Source organism: Cucumis sativus, chromosome 5 (genome assembly GCF_000004075.3).
Source record: "Cucumis sativus cultivar 9930 chromosome 5, Cucumber_9930_V3, whole genome shotgun sequence".
NCBI lineage: Eukaryota > Viridiplantae > Streptophyta > Magnoliopsida > Cucurbitales > Cucurbitaceae > Cucumis > Cucumis sativus.
The window spans coordinates 11,791,458-11,810,244 of NC_026659.2; the positions used below are offsets into that span (position 1 = coordinate 11,791,458).

Consider the following 18,787-nt stretch of genomic DNA (forward strand, 5'->3'; position numbering starts at 1 on the left):
AGATCTTGGTAAAACGATCCTAATACATTATCTTATACCAAATCTAAACAATCTTAATACACAATCTAAATGGAATGATTGTCTACCAATATTTAAACGACTTTGTACCAAATCTAAACAATTTTGGTACACAATCTTGTACCAAATCTAAATGATCTTGGTACACGATTTTATACCAAGATCGTTTAGATATTGATACACGATCGTTAAGATCTATCACTTATTTATTTGGGATAGATATTAACCTATCTCTGTATATCTAGGATAGATGACTGATTGTTTAGATCATGGTATATGATCGTGTAGCAAAAAAAGAAGAAGAAGAACATACTACCTTACAATGAAAAAAAGAATAAGGAGATGGCATCGAAGATGGGAGAAGGAAAAAATTCTAAAAGATGAGATGAAAAAACCATGAACAAGAAGAAGTGAGAATATGAAAAAGATGGGTAGACAATCAATGCAAAATTCAAAATCAATAAGGACAAATCTGGAATGTATGAAAATACAATGGTAGCTCTATGAACTTTTATTTTATGTTACACCGACCGTAAATATTTTTGGGATTTATTCTATATATGTAAATTAACCCTTTCATAATTGATTATTATTGTTTTTATTATTTTAACTAAAAGTTATATTAATATATAGGCTTAGCTTAACTAGAGATTGTAATTGAAAACGTTTATTTTTTTCTTTCTAAAAATCATATTATTTAGTAATGAATTTTAATTTTTAAAAAATATGAAATAAAAAAACATCTTAGTAATTTTAGTAATTATAATATGTATGATTTCATTCGTTTTAAATACACAATAATTTACCTTCTATTAGTGATAGATCTAAATAAATAGTCACCATATTTACGTACGTCTACGCCAGTCTATCAATAAAATAATATAAAGTAAAATTATATTACATTTATAAATATATTTTTTTGTTATATTTAAAGACAATCCGAATAATAATATTAATTATTTTTATTGACACATCAGCTCCAACTCCCTGCAAAAGTGATAATAATGATAATGAAAAAAAAAAAAAAAGATTGGAAGTATGAAAAATGTCTTAATCTCATTTCCCATTACCACCAAACATCCTCATTTTTCAATCATATTCTTGTATTCACTCTTTATGAAAATGTGATTCATTCCAATTCCAAATTCACATGCCTTCAATCTATTTGGTGTGATAATTTTGTTTTCTTCTTTATATTTATTTTATTTATGTAATGACCCACCAACTACAATTTATTGCATATCTTACCTGAATTTATTAAACTTTCTATCATAAACACAAACTTAATAATAAATCAACAAACTACTATGCATAAAACAAACCAAAGGAAAAAGTTTAAGAATATTTTTTTCAAAAGGTTTTTTCTTTTTTTTAACAAAACATTCATTAATCACTTTTATCCAAAATCACTGGTAATGGTATTTAAAAAAAAAAACGTGAGATTTTTAAACTTTTGAATGTTCCATTTTTATAACATAGCCAATAATTCAATAACTATCTTTTACTTTTTTTGAGGGAGGGTTAGAGATACTTTTTGGAAGCTCATAATAGAGTGTACCGACAATGTAATATAATCGAAAGTTCATGTTCGGATTAGAAGTTTTGAATTCGAATTGTAATACTAAACTCAATCTTCTCCATAGTTTTTAACTCAACTCTCTTTCTCGCGGTCTTTATGCTTCAAGATTTCATTTTCAATCCTGCAAGCTTTCAACCCAACAAACTTGAGAAATAAAAAAGTGTTTGTTTTTTTTCTTTTGTCAACGTGACGTGGAAAACCAACAATTTTTGTCGGTTAACTTCTGCTTATTGTAGAAAAGTGTTCCACGTGAAATAACATTTCTAAAATTCAGGGTTATCAAATCAAATAAAAAAAGAAAGACCATCTGGAATTTAAATTTGTAAAAGTTGGTTCAAATCTGATATGATAAGTCAGAGGGTTTGCCTAAAAACTAAGAAACAAAGATAGAAAAGAAGTATAGTTTGGAGTGCCATAAATGATAAATTAGGCTAATCCAATACGGCAAGTAATTGATGATAACCCTTAGTTTGAGGCTGTGATTGTTCATCCATCAAAATTTGGCAAAATGTGTACTAAAATGGAGAGACGATCAAGGTTTTCACATCCAATACAAAAGAAAAGACTTCCATTCTAAATGTAAATCATGAGAAGACTCCTTCCATTAGATCTTGCCAGCAGTATGTCGGGGTAAGCTTGAATTCCTGTTCGATCTTTCCTACTATTGTCGCTGACATCATGATTGATTGCTATTTTTCATTTGTTGTTCATGAATAAGGATTTTAGCAAATATGAAATATTCAACGAAATGTACAAAAGAGACAAATTCATTACAATGGAAGGCATGATGAATTATATACGTATGCATAAAAATTATATAGCCGAATTCTATGAGAAAATGCACTCGAAATCAGCAGAATTCAGTGTTCCAAGTATTTCAAAGCTAACTTGAAATCATCGTGAATTTCATTTACTACTTATTACACCTTTCACTATTCACTCTCAATGGAAGTTTCAACCAAAACAAAAGTCGCACGCCCCAAACCAACCGTTCTTTGCAGCTCGTCCAACAAAAACCAACCCTTTACATCCCGCCAAGTTCAATGAAATCAAATCTGTTGACTAAATTACACGTCGAAGATGGTACCACGAGTGGTCTACAGGAGGCCCGTGCTTCCGAATGGGTTGCTTGCAGGCGGTGGTACGGTATGGTGGTTAGGAGCAGGGAAAGCTCCGAAACCGGAATCACCAAAAGGATTTGTTGGGTCCATCGTGAAGGGCTGTTGCTGCTGTGGGAAGGTAGGTTGAAAAGGACCAAAAGGATTGGCCTGCTGCTGAGCTAATGGTGCCATTTGAACTGATGGAGGTGGAGCGATGGCATTTGAATATGCAAATGGGTCTTGCACCTCAAATGGATTTGGTGCGGGTTTACCATACACGGGCTGTAGAGAAGCTCTATACGCACCTTCATCGTATAAACTATCGAGAATGAGTGTGTCCAGTCCACCAGCCTGGTTCATCAGAAGTGAGAATTTATCAATTAGATTGAAGAATATGCCAACAATAACATTCCTAATGCTCTTAAGAATTTAAGGCACTAACTACGTCAGTTTCATTTAAGAATTGTTCTCAAGTAATAACGGCCATTAAAAGATGAAGACTGGAGAACGAGTTCCAAATTCACAATAGCATTAAAGGCCTACCAGTTGTCTCTCATTAGCTGATGACAGGTTAGTACTTGGAGTAGTAACCAAGGCTAGCTCCCAACCCGTAGGATCGAAATCATTAGCCTGTGCACCATTGGAGTGAAAAGTGGGTGCTTCTGTATCTGGTATGAAGTTCAATATCATTAACACAAGTGGTTAAGAAAATTTCTCAAACAACCCACCCAAGGAAGAAAGACTTTGGAATTTACCACCAGAAGGAACTATAGCTAAAGCCAAAGCATTTCTCTCCTCAATTGCAGATACTTCCGTGGTAGCAAGGCTCAATCCCTGAAAAATCGACCAGGCAAAAAATTATGATTATTTGTCGTGATTTTAAGGATGATGATGAGAGGTATTATCGAATTAGTATTATATATACCAGTAAATCTCCAGTCTCTAAATGGCTTTCCGGAGCAGGAGCTGGTGCTGGAGGTGGTGGTGTTGGAGCTGTTTCAACAGGAGTAATAGAAAGATCATTTGAAGGAGAAGCCTCCAGCTCATCAGTGGGTAAGTTTTGATCCTCGGAAAGAGATTCTTCTGGCTTGTAGGTAAGTTGCAGCTGTTCAAGATGAGAAAATATGAAAAAAAAAATTCACGAGAATTAAGATGGCGAAATTCTCATCAGAACAACTCAAGGGATGGAAGATAAGCATCCCCTGCCCAAAGGAAGGATTAAAATAACAGCTTCCAATCGAGGTTAATAGAAGCTAAGGAGTAATTACAAAAAGCCTCATGTTGAGCACATTGTCAAACAGAAAAATCCCTGAAATACACAAATAATATCGTCCGATGTACAGCCCAATTTTTGGTATGAAAAGTTACCAAGAATATACTAACCAGTGGCTCATTCGGTACTGTAACCATTCGTGGTGCCTCCCTAATATACTCTTCCATCGTATTAAGAAATGACTGTGGAGGCTGGAAATGGATAACAAGGCATGAAGTAGGAAAGTATAAGTTCATACATTAGCTTTAATCCACAAGAGACATATATTATATTATGAATTACCAACACTACCTCTCTTAAAACAGGAAACTGGAAATTCCGAGCAAGTTCTAACCCTTTGCAAATATCATAGAAATCTGATAGGCTTCCTGCCTGCAGCAAGGTAAAGGCAAGACAAATAAACCTGAACTACCTATTGGTGTACCTCAGCTAATATAACTAAGGTTGAGAAACATATGGAGGCAAGAAAAGTTAATAGACAACAAGAAATCATTGTGAAAGATAACCATCATTTTTGGAAACAAAAATGAGTTCAAAGTACCTGTTGGCCAGCTCTTTTATAGATATCAAGGGCTTTGATCGCCTCATGTCTTGGCATCTCAAAAAACTGCAAGACAATAAATTTATTCACGCCAATTCGCTAACCGTGTCTGAAAGTCTTGCTTAGGTAAGATGCTTAATACTCACCTTGTCAACGAGATTTATAATTCCATCATTAATAGCACAATAGATTTTAAAGCTCTCTTTCAATACCTGAAAATCGCATGTCACGGTATTAGCAAGACTGGAAAGCTTTACTAACTGAAAAGTATCCTTTGAAAACAGAAAAAATATGAGAACAGATACTATACATTTGATCTTTGTCAAAAGGCATATACAATATAAAAAAGAGATCTAGAACTCTGTTAGTATAACTCCTAACAAGAACAAAAAAACACTAAAAGATAAGTTTATATTGCAATGTCAATGAAGAAACTGCAATATAACAGTCTTTCAAGAGAGGGCTACTCTCTCCCTTTCCCAAAAAAAATCCCCACAAAATTCTTCACTCCTCTAGCCATACTCCCTCCTATTTATAATGCAAAAGATCTAACGAACTTAATATCTAATTACTAGAATACTCCTTACTGTAATGATGTAAGAAGACGAAGGGTTAATTGAGTAATTAGGCAATATTCTAGGTTAAATCCCTTGTTGCCCCCACTTGTAATAGATTTCGATGAATATGAGTCTTTCCCTCTTGTATGAATCACATTATTCGTTCTAATAAAAGATTCACAATCTTAGTTCTTGGAGGATTTCTCCTTGAGGTTACTTAGGCTGCATTAATTTGGTATTAGAGGAATCGTCTAGCCAATGTTGACTGCCGCCGGTGGAAGATCAATAAACTCTTGTTGATGTCGATCACGAAAGGGAGTTTTGAGTGTTGTGCTCGTTGCCAAACAACACACATCTAATTAGGGGGAACCCTTAAAATTCCAAGAAAGAAAGAAGACACTAAAGATTTTGCAAGAATAAACTACTATTGATCAAAGAAGATGTCTAAGAAAAAAAACCAGAAGTTGGTATAGACAAGAAAATTAATTTTACTTCCATAAAAAATGGTGGAATCTGATTCAAGTGATTTGGAAGAAGAATTTCAACATTCTAATTTTGGCCATGCTCAATTTTCGCGAAGAACCTATCATTATCCAATGATGTTTCTAAGGCAGTTTAGGAAGAAATAAGAAGGTGAAAATTTCAAGAAATGGCCAAACAATCCAATCAAACCCATTTTTCAAGAAATCAACGTAAAGATTGGGAGTTGGATGAATTAAAGAATCATAAAAAATGGATTATTTTTAAATGGAGACAAGTCTCTTAAATTATTATTAATAAAAGAACCTTAAGCTCAAAGTATAAGAGTATTATACTAAAAGCAAGAGAATCCATAGCTACAACAAAAGCTAAAGAACAAATTCCAAACAGAAGAGATCAAGCTAAAAAAACCCATAACCGTAGAAATCTAAATACAAAGCATAATGAAAAATTCTCTTATAAAGAACTACTTTGAAACTAAAAACTTGCAAGAAGATCCAACCGGCTACCTCGAATCTTCCTTGCCATATTATTCCAAAATCTAAAGGAAGCTTGAAAAGGTCTTCAGCTATTCCAACATCCGCATAAAGGATTTACTTGTCACCCACATGAAGGGAAGTCCAAGAAAAACCGACATTAGTCCAACATTGAGGACGAATACATTAAAAGACTAAAGAATCAAATTAGAATAATTTCACAATCAGCATTGATTTTAAATGATTTGGTATTTCGCAAGACTAGGGTCAAGAAAGAGTAGTAGAAGGCATTACAGATCTTGGCTCTTCCTTGCATTGAAACCGAGCATTGAGATCTGTTTCTAGAGGCTCAAAATGTTTCTGACTTTCAAGCTCAGTTGACCTATCCAGATGCTCAAATTACTATTAACGCTAGAAAGGAAATTGAAGAAAGGCTCACCCTTCTTGTTGGATTGATTGAGAGGGGTTTTGCTTAGAGAGCCCATCAGAAACTTTACCTTAGAGTTGGACAAAGAGAACTCAGAGTACTTAAACTGGGTAGAACGAGGATGATCATAAATTGACTTAGAAAAACGGGCTGGAGCTTGAATTTGAATGCAGCTAACTTCTAATCAATTTGGATTGGCCTCTAAAAACAGCTTGGAGCTGCTAGAATAAGTTAAAGAAAGAGAATGCGCACTATTTTCCTCAAGCAAATTGGGTATTTGATCTTAAAAAATCTGGCCTTTTAAGGAACGTTTGCCAAAATCTTCCATCCAAGATTCAAAATTACTCTTTTGGTTACGAAACACGACAAGAAAGGATAATTCAAGAAAATAAGTGGATGAGTCTTACATATATGTTGGATTCTTGAAAATCAATGGATTGCAACACATTCAAGAATCCAACAAAATAATTACTTTGATCCCGCAGCATTGGAGGAAATAAAGAAAACAACAAAAGAAATTCAACGTTCATTGAGGGAAATGACTCAACATTTAGATCAATTGTCAATTCATTTGCAAGAGTTCAAGAACGGATTGGTTTCATATATGGCAGAAAAAACAAAGGAATCACGGTTGGAAAATTTTCAAATAGAAAATCTTGAAGATAAAATTAAAGAACAAGAATTTGAAAATGTTGATTTGGAAATTGTCATAAGTGAAGAAAAATCCAACGAAGAAGATAAAAAAGAAGTATCGAACATCAAGCAAAAATCGAACAACAATGTCACATTGGTTGCAGTGGAAATGAATCATCAAACCATTGAAGAACTTGAAGCAAATGATAAAGAAAATGTGATTCTTGAAGGATACTCTTCAGAAGCTAATTCTTTTGAGATTGATTCTTCGAAAACAGTTTCGAGTGAGATTGAAGGAAACATCCTTTTCAGGGTTACGATCGATGGAGAGGTTCATCTTTTAGTGGCCATATTTGATTTTTTGTCTTATTTTACCTCTTTGATCATAATATTTTTGTTCAAAACGTAGGAGGTTGGTCTGGTCATACTCCGTTGAATAAGTTTATTTCATTTTTTTTTTTTTTTTGCTTCATAAATTTACTCTTTCTGAAACTCAGGACGAGTTTGTTGTTTGGAGGGGTAGAATGATGTAAGAAGATTAAGGGTTAATTGGATAATTAGGTAATATTCTAGGTTAATTCCCTTTTTACCCCCACTTGTAATAAAACTCCATAAATAGGAGTCATCTCCTCTGGTATGAAGCACATTATTCATTCTCATTGTTAGAAATAATGGGCTTAGACATGATGAAAGCCCATGGATAGTTAAAATTTACCTTGCCTATTTTTTTCCTTTTAAGGCTCGTGTTGCATATAAATTTCCCCCCTTTCTACCTTTATGTATTATTAGAAAATAATACGATCTTCAACATCGTGGTTTTTCTCCCTGTACTAAGGTTTCCACGTAAATTTCCGTGTCCTTTATCTTTACTTACAATACTCATAAAAGATTCACAATCTTGGTTCTTGGAGGATTTCTCTTTGAGGTTATTTAGGCTACATCACTTACTACTAATCAAAGTAATTATCGTAATATTTTCCTAACTAGGAGTCTTACAAACTCCTCCTCAATTCTCACATAACGTCGAATGCATACATACAACAACAAAAACATAAGATCTTAGCCAAGGTCCTTGCTAATCAGTTAACAAAGTGGTGCCCCCTCCATATCTAAGGCGCAGGGAGTTTTTCTTGCTAGGAGGCAAATCTTGGTTCACGCTCTTATAGCCAATGAAGCCATCTATCAGTTGAGGAAGGAGGGTATTGTGCTTAAGCTTGACTCCAAAAAGGCTTATGATCATGTTGATTGAGAATTTTGGATAAGGTGTTGATTTAGAAGGGTTTTGGGTATAAGTGGAGGATGTGGATCTGGATCTGGATGTGGGCAGTGTTAGAAATGTGAAGTACTCTATTCTGATCAATGGAACCTCTAAGAGGTCGATCCAAGCTTCTAGAGGTCTAAGGCAAGGAGACCCTCTATCTCCCTTCCAGTTTTTAGTTGTCATGGATGTTCTAAGCAAAATCATTCTAAAGGGAGTGGAGGGTAACATTATCAAGGCTTTTAGGGTGGAAGCAAATGAGGTGGCCTTAACGCATCTCTAATTTGCTAATGATACAATGTTATTTTGCTTAAGAGATGAAGTATATTTTCTGATTCTTAATCATATGGTGGGGTTCTTGGAAGCGATGCTTGGTTTTAAAATCAATAGGAGTAAATGTCAAATTATGGGGATTTAACTATGATCAATATAAGGCTTAGGAGATGGGCAGAGGCGTTTGGTTGCAAGGTAGGTTCTTTTCCTTCTCCTTATCTTGGGCTTCCTCTGGGAGGTAACCCGAGGTCTATGACATTTTGGGACCCTATTTTTGAGAAAATCCGAAAAAGACTAGCATGGTAAAAGGAAGGATTTTTCTCTAAAGTTGGAAGACTTCTAATGAGATTGGTACTAAGTGGTATTCCTATAAGGTTTTATCATCTCTCCTCTCACGGTCTTTTCTTTCTTCTGAATTAACCACATGAACTTCAACTTGTTGCAATAATTAATGTGTCCCCCCAACTTGAAACATTTCAACCAATTATGGTTTAAGACAATTGCCTCGTAACTTGTTTGATCTAGAATCTTATAACACTTACTCAGACACACACTTCCTATCCTACTCCAAATCATTAGGCGTGGGCCCCAATGACTTCCTTTCTAGGAAGCAAGCGACCATCATTCGAGAATATAGAATCTAATGAATTTTGACAAACTCAATGTCTAAGTGGGATTCTATCTTCTATAAAATGACTCCCTCGTCAAAAACCAAAACTATGACAACTACTTTTTTTTATATCCGTGAGTATATGAGCCAGTTTACGCGCACCTCGACTAATCTCACAGGACCTACCTAACCCTACAACATTTAGGTGTCAAGGAAACTCAGAAACTTAATTCCTAGGTAGGTGGCCCCCATGACCTCTTAGTTAGTTATTGAGACTGTCTTGATTTTTACCACTAGGTCAATCTATGATGGTTAACTATGACAACTGCTCTCAAAGATTATTCAACAATAAGAAAAGTTTCATAAATTCAAGATTCTGGCATTTTGATCCATATTTTGAACCTAAGAATTTAGCACATGATGTTTCCCAAAGGAGGATTAGGTGTGTAATGTAAAATATTGATGGGTTCTACCTGCTAAAAGTGTTATGCATTTACTGTTTTATGTTTCCAACGTCATCCAAGTTATGGCTCTACATTTTAAGGTTTGCCACTTCCTTGCATTGCAACTTTGAATGGGATTTGTTGTGAAACCATAAATAATATTGGAAAAAAAGAGTTTGCTAAGTCAATATGTGATGAAGAGATTTAACTAACACTGGAGCCATGCTCAAAAGTCAGATAAGTAGCAGAAGAATGCTTTTAACCATGACCCATCCCTGTCCTTCCAACCATATGAAACTTCTGATGATAGTTCCTATCTCCAATTATGCCCAATGCACCATCCATCCTTAAAATGATTGTTTGTGCTCCATGAGATCGAGAACAAATCTATTTCATGTAGCTTTGACAAAAATTACATAGGTACAGTTATCCAGATTACTAAAGTCCATCTACAAAAAAAGTATGCCCTCTCAGCCGAAGAATCAGTATTGCTTAGGCTATCAGACTCGATAGAGTATTTAATTCAAATTTAATTCAACCTTTGTCAACTCAAAAGTTCTTCAGGGAAATGGATTGCACAACATATTTATTTGGATTCAAAAGATTTTGAACAAAGGGAAAGTTTCTCGGAGTTAACAAAAAGTGGTCAACTCTACCAGTTGAGTCCAAAGTGGTTGTGCCTCGAGGAAAAGATTTTCAAGGATAGCAACAGTTTTCAGACTTGCTAAATGACTTTGTTGGCTAAGGGGAAGCTTGGCCGAAGATGGGGTTGAAAATGAGAATTCTTTGCAGAGGTTGTTAAGATGCCATCAGTCAAACATAACCAAAAATAGAGGTTGGATGACTTTTGGTCCATATATTAAAAGCAGAGAAGTGGGACATCACCATTCATAGCAGATATGTTGTTGCTCCTCCGGCTGGTGGATTAGAATTTGAAATATTCTGCTGCATTTATGGGACTATAAGATCTTTAAAGCTATTGGTCTGCTGACTGCTTGGGAGGTTTTGAGTATGCAGGAAGCAACTCACAGCTTATTGGTAGTGTAGAAGTGGGAATCCAAATAAGAAACAATTATTGTGGCTCTACACCACAGAAAATCAACCAGATTGATGGAGAGAACGTTTGTATGGTGCAGGTTGTGACTCATCAAGATGTAATATGTTGATTATAGAGTCACCAGAATCCATGCAGAAGCCGTTAATGCTTTTCACTAAGGTCCGCACCTTTGAATCCTAACGTGAGCCTAGTTAACAAGTAAAAAATAGAAGATGGGGCTCACTGTCCACAGATCCATATTTCAAAAGTCCTTTTAGTTGAAAAAGAGTCAAACACATCATTGAAAAATGACAGCAGGCATAAATTTATCCTGCCTCAGACATGGATCTGATAAAGCGGAAGAGTTGGGAGCCTAAGAACATCTCCAAGCCACAGACAAAAGCCAAATATACACAAGGCAAAAAGCCCATATAGGAAGACATAGTCCTAGGAAAAAGAAGCCCATCCATCAAAACGAAAAAACTGATGTATCACCTACTGCTGTCTTAATATAACTGACCACAGACCATTTTATCAATTTTGTTAGTTCACCGGCTGTAAAAGTAGACAGTCACCTTTTGTCACCTTTTCCATATAAAAATTTTTCCAGACTTCTATTTTTTGTCTTTCAAAGCTTCACCAAGATTCCATAAAAAATAAAAGAGTGTCTCCTTTGCTAAAGAAAATCAGCTTATATCCTAGTTCCAAAAAAAAAAAAAAGGAACGGTAGAGCACAAACAAAAGTGCAGGTCCAGGTCATGTTGAGCCCACATCAAACTCAATTGTAGAAATGGACATTGGCTCAGAAGGAGACCTAGATAGAAGAACTATAAAAGTTTCTTTCGACACTAATTCTTGAGCCAACAAAGGACTCCAGGAGATTTTCAAGATTTTTTCCAGGAGGGCGACAATGTAAGTTTGAGGCGAGTGTGAGACATGAAGATCAATGGGGTGTAATCGATGGATCCAAGAGAAAGAGAACCCGTTAACACTTGTTGTAAAGCCCCCAAGCCAAAACATGAAGGAAAAAAAGAAAATCAACATCCCACAGGGTTCCATGATTAACAAAGAAGTGTTAACGTTAAAGAAAAACAACTTCTATATCTGACTTTTGAGAGGAAAATTGTCCAAAACAGGTGGTATGGCTAAAAAAAAGAGGCCTGGAAGTTTCATGCCTTGTTAAGAATTAGGAGAATGTATGAAATAGTTTAAAGGCTGATATTTATTGTAAAGCTTGGTGCTACATTGCAAGTTTATTGGGGATTTCCTCTCATAGTCCAAAAAAGATTGATGACTGGCTTTTGGAAGGGTTGAGCACCTTGAATTTGAAGGGTAAAGCAAAAGTGGCCAGAGGTTGTGAGTTTTGGCACTTATGGAAGGAGAGAAATGGAGAGAAATGCTAGAACGCAAATAAGTCCTCAGAGTTTGACTCCTTTTGTAATTATGTATAAAATGTGGCTTCTTGATGGATAACCTCACAAAAAAATTATTTTCAAACTACATTTTGTTGATGATTTCTACTTATTGGCAAGCTCTAACGACATAGTAGAGTTGGGATGGGGTGTTCTCTATCCCCGATCCTTAGGTTGTCCATATTTTTGTGACCCATTTGTCATTTCTTTTAAAAAAAACATGATCAAGTTAAATACTACAACTTCAACAAAGAGCATCTAAAATAAGTTAACCTTTTCTCCAGATGGTACCACATGAAGGGCTCTCAAGTAAATAGGAAAACAACCCGAAGGCATGTTTCTTTCTTATAACCTTGAATTCCCATCCACCATAAAGTGGACTAGTAAAGGGAAGAAAGTCTTCTTTTAGTTAAGTTTAGCATGGGAATATATCCTTTTTGTCCCCGCCTCCCCTCCTTCCCCCCTCCCCCCCACCCACCAAATTTTATACCTAAAGTTCAAAATAACATGAGTAAAATGGTAACATTGACATTAATAATGTTCTATGCTAAAAAATTAAAAGCAGAATCATGGCACTGCGAATAACAAATATAAACAGAAAAAGGTCAGCATACCAGTGCCAAGGCGTACTGTATAACATAATTCCCAATAGCTGCTCCTTCTGGCTGTAATTTTAACATCAAATCATTTTCATGCTTAAAGAACATCACAGCAATAAACCCACATTCTAAAAAAGAAATTTTTTTTCAGCATCAGAGAGTCGAAGGTTCACAGGTGTCAAAAAGATACCTTGCAGCCAATAAGACGATACAACAGCTGTTGCAAAGCAGGCAAATGTTCCAACAGTTCTTCACTGTCCAGTTCCCTAGTTCTGCTGTATCCCTGCCAATGAAAGAATCCATGATTAATGAATTTCAATAATCTATGAACTGGGGGCAATCACTAGACACTCTAAGTTTAGTTTGTATGTTTTTCATATCAACCTCAGATGTAATTAGGCCAGGCAGTGATTGTGAACATGTCCAAGACATATTTAGAACAGAAAGTGAAGAAAATAGAAAATAGGAACAATTGATTGAAAAAACAAATATTGTTACACAATGAACTAAGAAATAAAACGAAAAAAAAAATAAACATGTAGAAACTACAACAAACAAATAAATGAAAAGAAAACAGATAAATCCACAAGGTCTGAACAACATTAGGAAGTGATGCAAAGAAGAAACTTCGGTTTGAGAGGAAAGTCCAGGTTGCAAGCTCTAATGTATCGTGGAAAAAAATACCGAATTTTATCCCTAAAGACAAAGCATGTAGTTAAGAAGCTTATGACATTCAAATTTCGATAAAAGTGAATATTGAAAGGACAAGACAAAGATTTATGTTCATGTTCCAAGGTTAACTTCATATAATTCATAAAATTAGGAAAAGTTTTAGTTAATATTTGAAACCAATACATTTAAGTTTGTTTTGTTCTTAGTTTTCTATTGTTTTGTTCAGTGTTCCGTTTTTCGTTCAATTCGTCTCTTCTTTTGTTTGTGATTGCTCTTTTCACTCTTAGTATAATTACTCTGAGCATTAGTCTCTTTTATTAATATATTCAATAGAGAGACTCGTCTCCATTTCTAAAAACAATGATACATTCAAAATAACAAACTTCTATAAATATACTTTACTAAACATATCTAAGCATTATATTGGTGTCAAGAATTTTGAAAAGCAATGACATGAACACACCATTCCACATCATACATCTGTCGTCTGTTCATTCATGCTTCTTATGTCATAAATTTTGACAGGAAAAAAATGAATAACATCTCAACAAAAAAGGGGAAAAAGATAATGCCAGGAAAAACATTCACTTTAGCGTTCAGAAACATCCAATATATGTCATACTAACGCAGATGACCAGGGATGATCCCCCTCTGTAAATATCAGAAAGCTTTGAAGTTTTAACATGATAAATGTAAACTTTATTAAATGCGTTGCTTGCCAACAATTACAACTTCTGTAATGGCAAAACCAAGATTCCTTTAAGAAATTGAAAGAAACAAAAAGGAAACCTCAACAAGTGGAGCAAACTACAGCTCGTATCAACAAGGAAAAAAAGCTCCAATTCATAAATATAGACCATTACAAATTTACAATTGAACATTACTCTGACTAAAATATATACACACAAATGACAAAAAAAAATTGAAATACTATTTATTAAATCAATTTTCACTTGTTAAACCTCCCTTCTCTCCCCGAAGCTACCTCAACCGGCTTTCTCTTCTTTCTGCCTACAAAATGTTTCCTTAAGTTGCCTCTTCCATCCAGATGGCTACTTCTGCGTAAACTATGGAACTCAGCTTACATTTTCTCATACTTATTTTTTAAAATTAAGTGTGAAGTTTTCTGTAAGGAAAGGAATGCCTTTTGTCCAAGATTTGTGTTAGAGTGGCAAATCGATGTGGTACTTAAGTGGCTGGGTACTTTATCTCTTTGTATTGTCTATTCATTTGCTTAATGGAGAGGCTCATTCCCTTTTTCCAAAAACAAAAGAATGGATCTACAAGTTCTTAGCAGAAAGACTCAGAAAAGTTAATCCATAACAATCTAGCAAACAAACAGGACCAGAAGATATGCTTTGGATCCTTGGCTGCCTCTTAAGAAAGAATACAACAATAAGGTCCGGTCACCTTAGCTGAACCTACAAACGTGGTCCAAACCCCACCATAAAGAATCTGTCACACAAAAAGTTCTCGATCCAATTCATGACATCTTTTCAACCTCTTATATCCCTTCACCTCTGGTCAAAAGTTCTTCAGGAGCGCATATGAAGACTACTTTGCTCAGTGGAAAAAAGAAATGTATGGGAGATGGAAGCTCAAAGAAGTTGTCAGTTTTCATTTTATCAATGAGCATCAAAGATAGAGTCTCTAATGAGAGAGTGATCCAACAAGTACCAAAAAAGAGGACTCACAAAAGAAACCCTCTTTTGGTAATACCACATTAAATTGATTAGTATATTCACACAACCATATTTTATCTCCTAATTTTCCAAATTGATCAATGTTATGCAACCATTTTTTTACTGATAGATAAAAGTAAAACCATTATTAAATTATATAAAATTAGAAAATTATCGACAAAAATAATTATGCCAATTTATGGTATGTCTCTTACGGTATCTCTATTTAAGTCGAGCTGAATCACAACATTTAAAAGGAAATTTTCCATGAATATCACAAACCTTCCAAGGCTTGATACATGTCATCTAACTATGTGCCACTCGGAAGGAGATTTTCCATGAATACTCATAACCACCTTTCTCCAAAAGAATTTGGTTCATGAATAAAGCGCCAACCCCTCTTATCTTTTCTTATATTCTATGCCTACACTTCCAAAATTATGGGATGACTTATAAATCTTTTCAATCACTAGTTCCCTCACCAATTTTAAATCTAATGCAGCAAGGCCTATGAAGAAATCATATCATGCTCTTTGATTATGCATGCTCTTTTGGTATCCCTGAACATTTGAAGTCATTGGTAGCAGAATGCAATCTTGTTTTTGTATGATTCTTCATTACATTCAGTATTAGCAACACAAGCCGGTTTTGGTGCTTATTCAAGTTTTGACTCATTGTGTGCTCAGCTTCTTCCTTCCGTCAAATAGCCAAACTTTTCAATGCCTTTTCAGAATTTCATCCACCCAGCTTTTAATCCTACTCCTAATCCGGGTCTCATTTTCCAAGAGATTGAAGCTGTGTTTCTCCGTTCAAAGTTGATAAAGTGTTTGCAAGTTATCAGCTGCCTTTGACATTCCTTCTATGCACTGTCATACCCATCTTGGAAAATTTACAGCCTCTCAAACTGCTACATCTAGTTTTTGTTTGTTCATCTTGAATTGTTTTGTAGGGCTTCTCAGGAGTTGTTGTTGGTTTTCTTTTTTCTTCCTTTGGTTTAGCTTGTTCTCTTTGTTTAGTGTTTTGGGTTGGTCCTTTTTGTTCCTTCCAATCTTATTGTGTTTCGACTCATTAATTTGTACTTTGTAGTTTGAGCTTTAGTCTCATTCATTATATCAATGAATAGCTTTGTTTCCATTTCAAAAAAAGATTGTGTTGGTTTAAAGTTTTACTTTGTTTCGGGGTTGAAGCTGTCCAAGAAATCACGGAGCTTAGTTCAAGTTTGTAGTTTGGTTCAGTTGTCCAAGCTCATTTGTTTCTTATTGAGTTTAAGTCCTAAGTTTGGATGGTTGGAAAGCTTTCTTCCGACCGTTGTCCTATCCCTTCTGGGAAGCTAAGCATTGGCTGTCTTGGGCTCAGTGGATTAAGTTCCTTTATATTCATTTAGCTTTCAATTTTGATCTGTACAGTTCTTTTCTGTTTAGTTTGTCGTTTGGTCTTGTTCGTTTCTTCTAGTTTTGGTGTGGCCGCTTTTGAAATTGTTCTTTTTGTCCTTTTGTCACCTTGTATTTTGAACTTGTACTCTTTTCATTTAATTGATGAAAAACTGGTTCCCATGTCAAAATAAAATGGAGCAAGGCTTATGAGTTAACCACTTCAATAGATAAAAGAAAACCTTATGGCAAAGAAATTATCAGGGTCCGGCAACAAGGAGTAATATTTAGGATTATTCCTTTCTGTGCGTTTTCAATAATAAGAGGTTATTCCAAAATTAGGATGTAAAATAAGAAATCTACGATCAAATTATTTTTACCGATAGTAAAGTGGTATATGCACCTTTCGGACTACAAATCTAAACTCACTCATAGATGTAACATGCAAGGAGGACAGGAAAATTAACAAAATTCTTACAATACCTTCTCCTGACCTTGGGCAGGTCTTGGCAGGCGTTCAGATTCAATGTCATACTTCAGTATCCTGAAACATTCGAGACGCTCCTCTAAAAACAATGCATATGTACGTACCCAGGCAGAGCAATCCCAAGCTATTATAAAAATTTATGCATCAGTCATCTATTATTATTGACCACACTATTAGAGTATCATTTAAATGAAAAAAGGAGGAGGATCTCAAAAACTTTACCAATTGGACTTGAATCATCCTTAAAATTAGATAGTTGAAGTATTCGGGCTCTTTGTGTAAAATTCAAGAGTTCTTCCCTGAATGTTGGATCGCCCTCCCTTAAGGTTCTATGTATGACTATCAATGCTTTCAAAGCCACCTGTAAAACATGAAGAAACTTATACGGTGAATGCAAAAGAAAAATCAAGTCAAAAGAAGTAATAGACAATGGAAAATTGAATACAACAGGTAAACTGTAAAACATTTTCACATTCATTCAACTCACAATCATAGATAATTTGATGTCATACTTGCCAAAATAACCATGAGAAACAGATATGTTTTGAGAACATGCTTGGACATACTTCATTATCAGTGAATGCATGAAATCGGTTTAAAAAAGTATGAAACAAAAACTTCGAAGAAAAAAATCAACTAATAATAAGATAGAACCTAAAGGCTTTATATTTTACCATTGCAGATGATAATTAAATCTACCAGAAGCACTGCCAAATATAAAAAAAGGGAAACATCCTTTTCAAATGGAAAATTAAGAATGGGGAAAATAAATTTGCATATCACAGTATCACTTGTTGATATTCACATTTGAAACACAATTGCAGATAATGAACGTAACAAAATCCAATGCAGATAAATATGGGCATTAAAAAGAAAAACCACATACAAGTAACAACAGGGACATAACCAATGTAAAACTGAGGATATTTAAAGAAACTCAATGAAATTTCTTACACATAAAGGAACCCGATCCCAAAAAATGAGCAAATTTCACATTAAGAAAAAAATTGTACCGTCCAATTCCGAGTCTTGGACAAGCGACGAGCAAGAGCATGAATGCAATAAGCAACATCAGCACGAGGTCTAATTGCAGAAGTAGCAATCAAAATTTCTGAAACAACAACAACAAAAAATAAAACCCGAAATGAAATTGTTAATTCATAGCAACAAAATGGATCTGACAAACAACAATCACTCACTTCTGAGGTGTCTCTCCTTAGGCGGGCACTCAACATGGTTAGTAGCTTTGACTATTGCCACATCCAAATCCTAAACACACACAAGAATCCCGCAAAATAAGATAACACCCTCAAAAAAAAAAAACAAGGCAGAAACCGGATCAAACACCGATTGACAAAATCAGTAAAAAAGGAAATGAATCCACGAATACCGCGTAATCGCTATTGACATGGGCAAGCCCAACTTTGGTAGAATCTTTAAGTGCGCCATAGGCTTTCCTCCATGTCTGAAGCGTAGCCATGGATTGAAATACAGTGTCTAGATCTCTTGCCTCTCTCTGAAAATGAAGAGGGTTACGTGTTTGGAAGACCTGAATTCTTTGAGACCGTGATTCTCTCTCTGTGATCCAACGAAAAAGAAGAAGAAGAAGAATTCTTCGGGGGAGAGGAAGATGGAATGAGAAGGGAAGAGCTGTTTTGTTTTATGTTTTTTGAGAAATTTAATTAATTTGAGATTCCAAAATTTCTGACCTTTGTTGGGGATGGCGTGGAGTGGATGGCCCCATCCCCATGGTTCGGTATATCATATGTGTCATCACTCATCACTCATTCTTTCTTTTTTTATTTTTCTTTTCTCACACCTCTTTTTCTTGTTTATTTATTTATAGAGTTCGATTTAATAA

General features: G+C 35.0%; 1 protein-coding gene across 1 annotated transcript; it reads right to left on the reverse strand.

Annotated features, from left to right (window-relative positions):
* Positions 1–2,367: 2,367 nt before the first annotated feature.
* Positions 2,368–18,625, reverse strand: LOC101205968 (putative clathrin assembly protein At2g01600). Its single transcript, XM_004142229.3, has 15 exons — positions 18,317–18,625; positions 18,126–18,195; positions 17,940–18,037; positions 17,149–17,287; positions 16,923–17,050; positions 12,906–12,998; positions 12,731–12,781; positions 4,658–4,723; positions 4,512–4,577; positions 4,262–4,342; positions 4,081–4,161; positions 3,623–3,802; positions 3,453–3,531; positions 3,241–3,365; positions 2,368–3,048 (listed from the first exon to the last, which is right to left on the reverse strand). The coding sequence occupies exons 1-15, from the start codon at positions 18,404–18,406 to the stop codon at positions 2,695–2,697; spliced, it is 1,701 nt and encodes a 566-aa protein (XP_004142277.1). The 5' UTR covers positions 18,407–18,625; the 3' UTR covers positions 2,368–2,694.
* Positions 18,626–18,787: the final 162 nt, after the last annotated feature.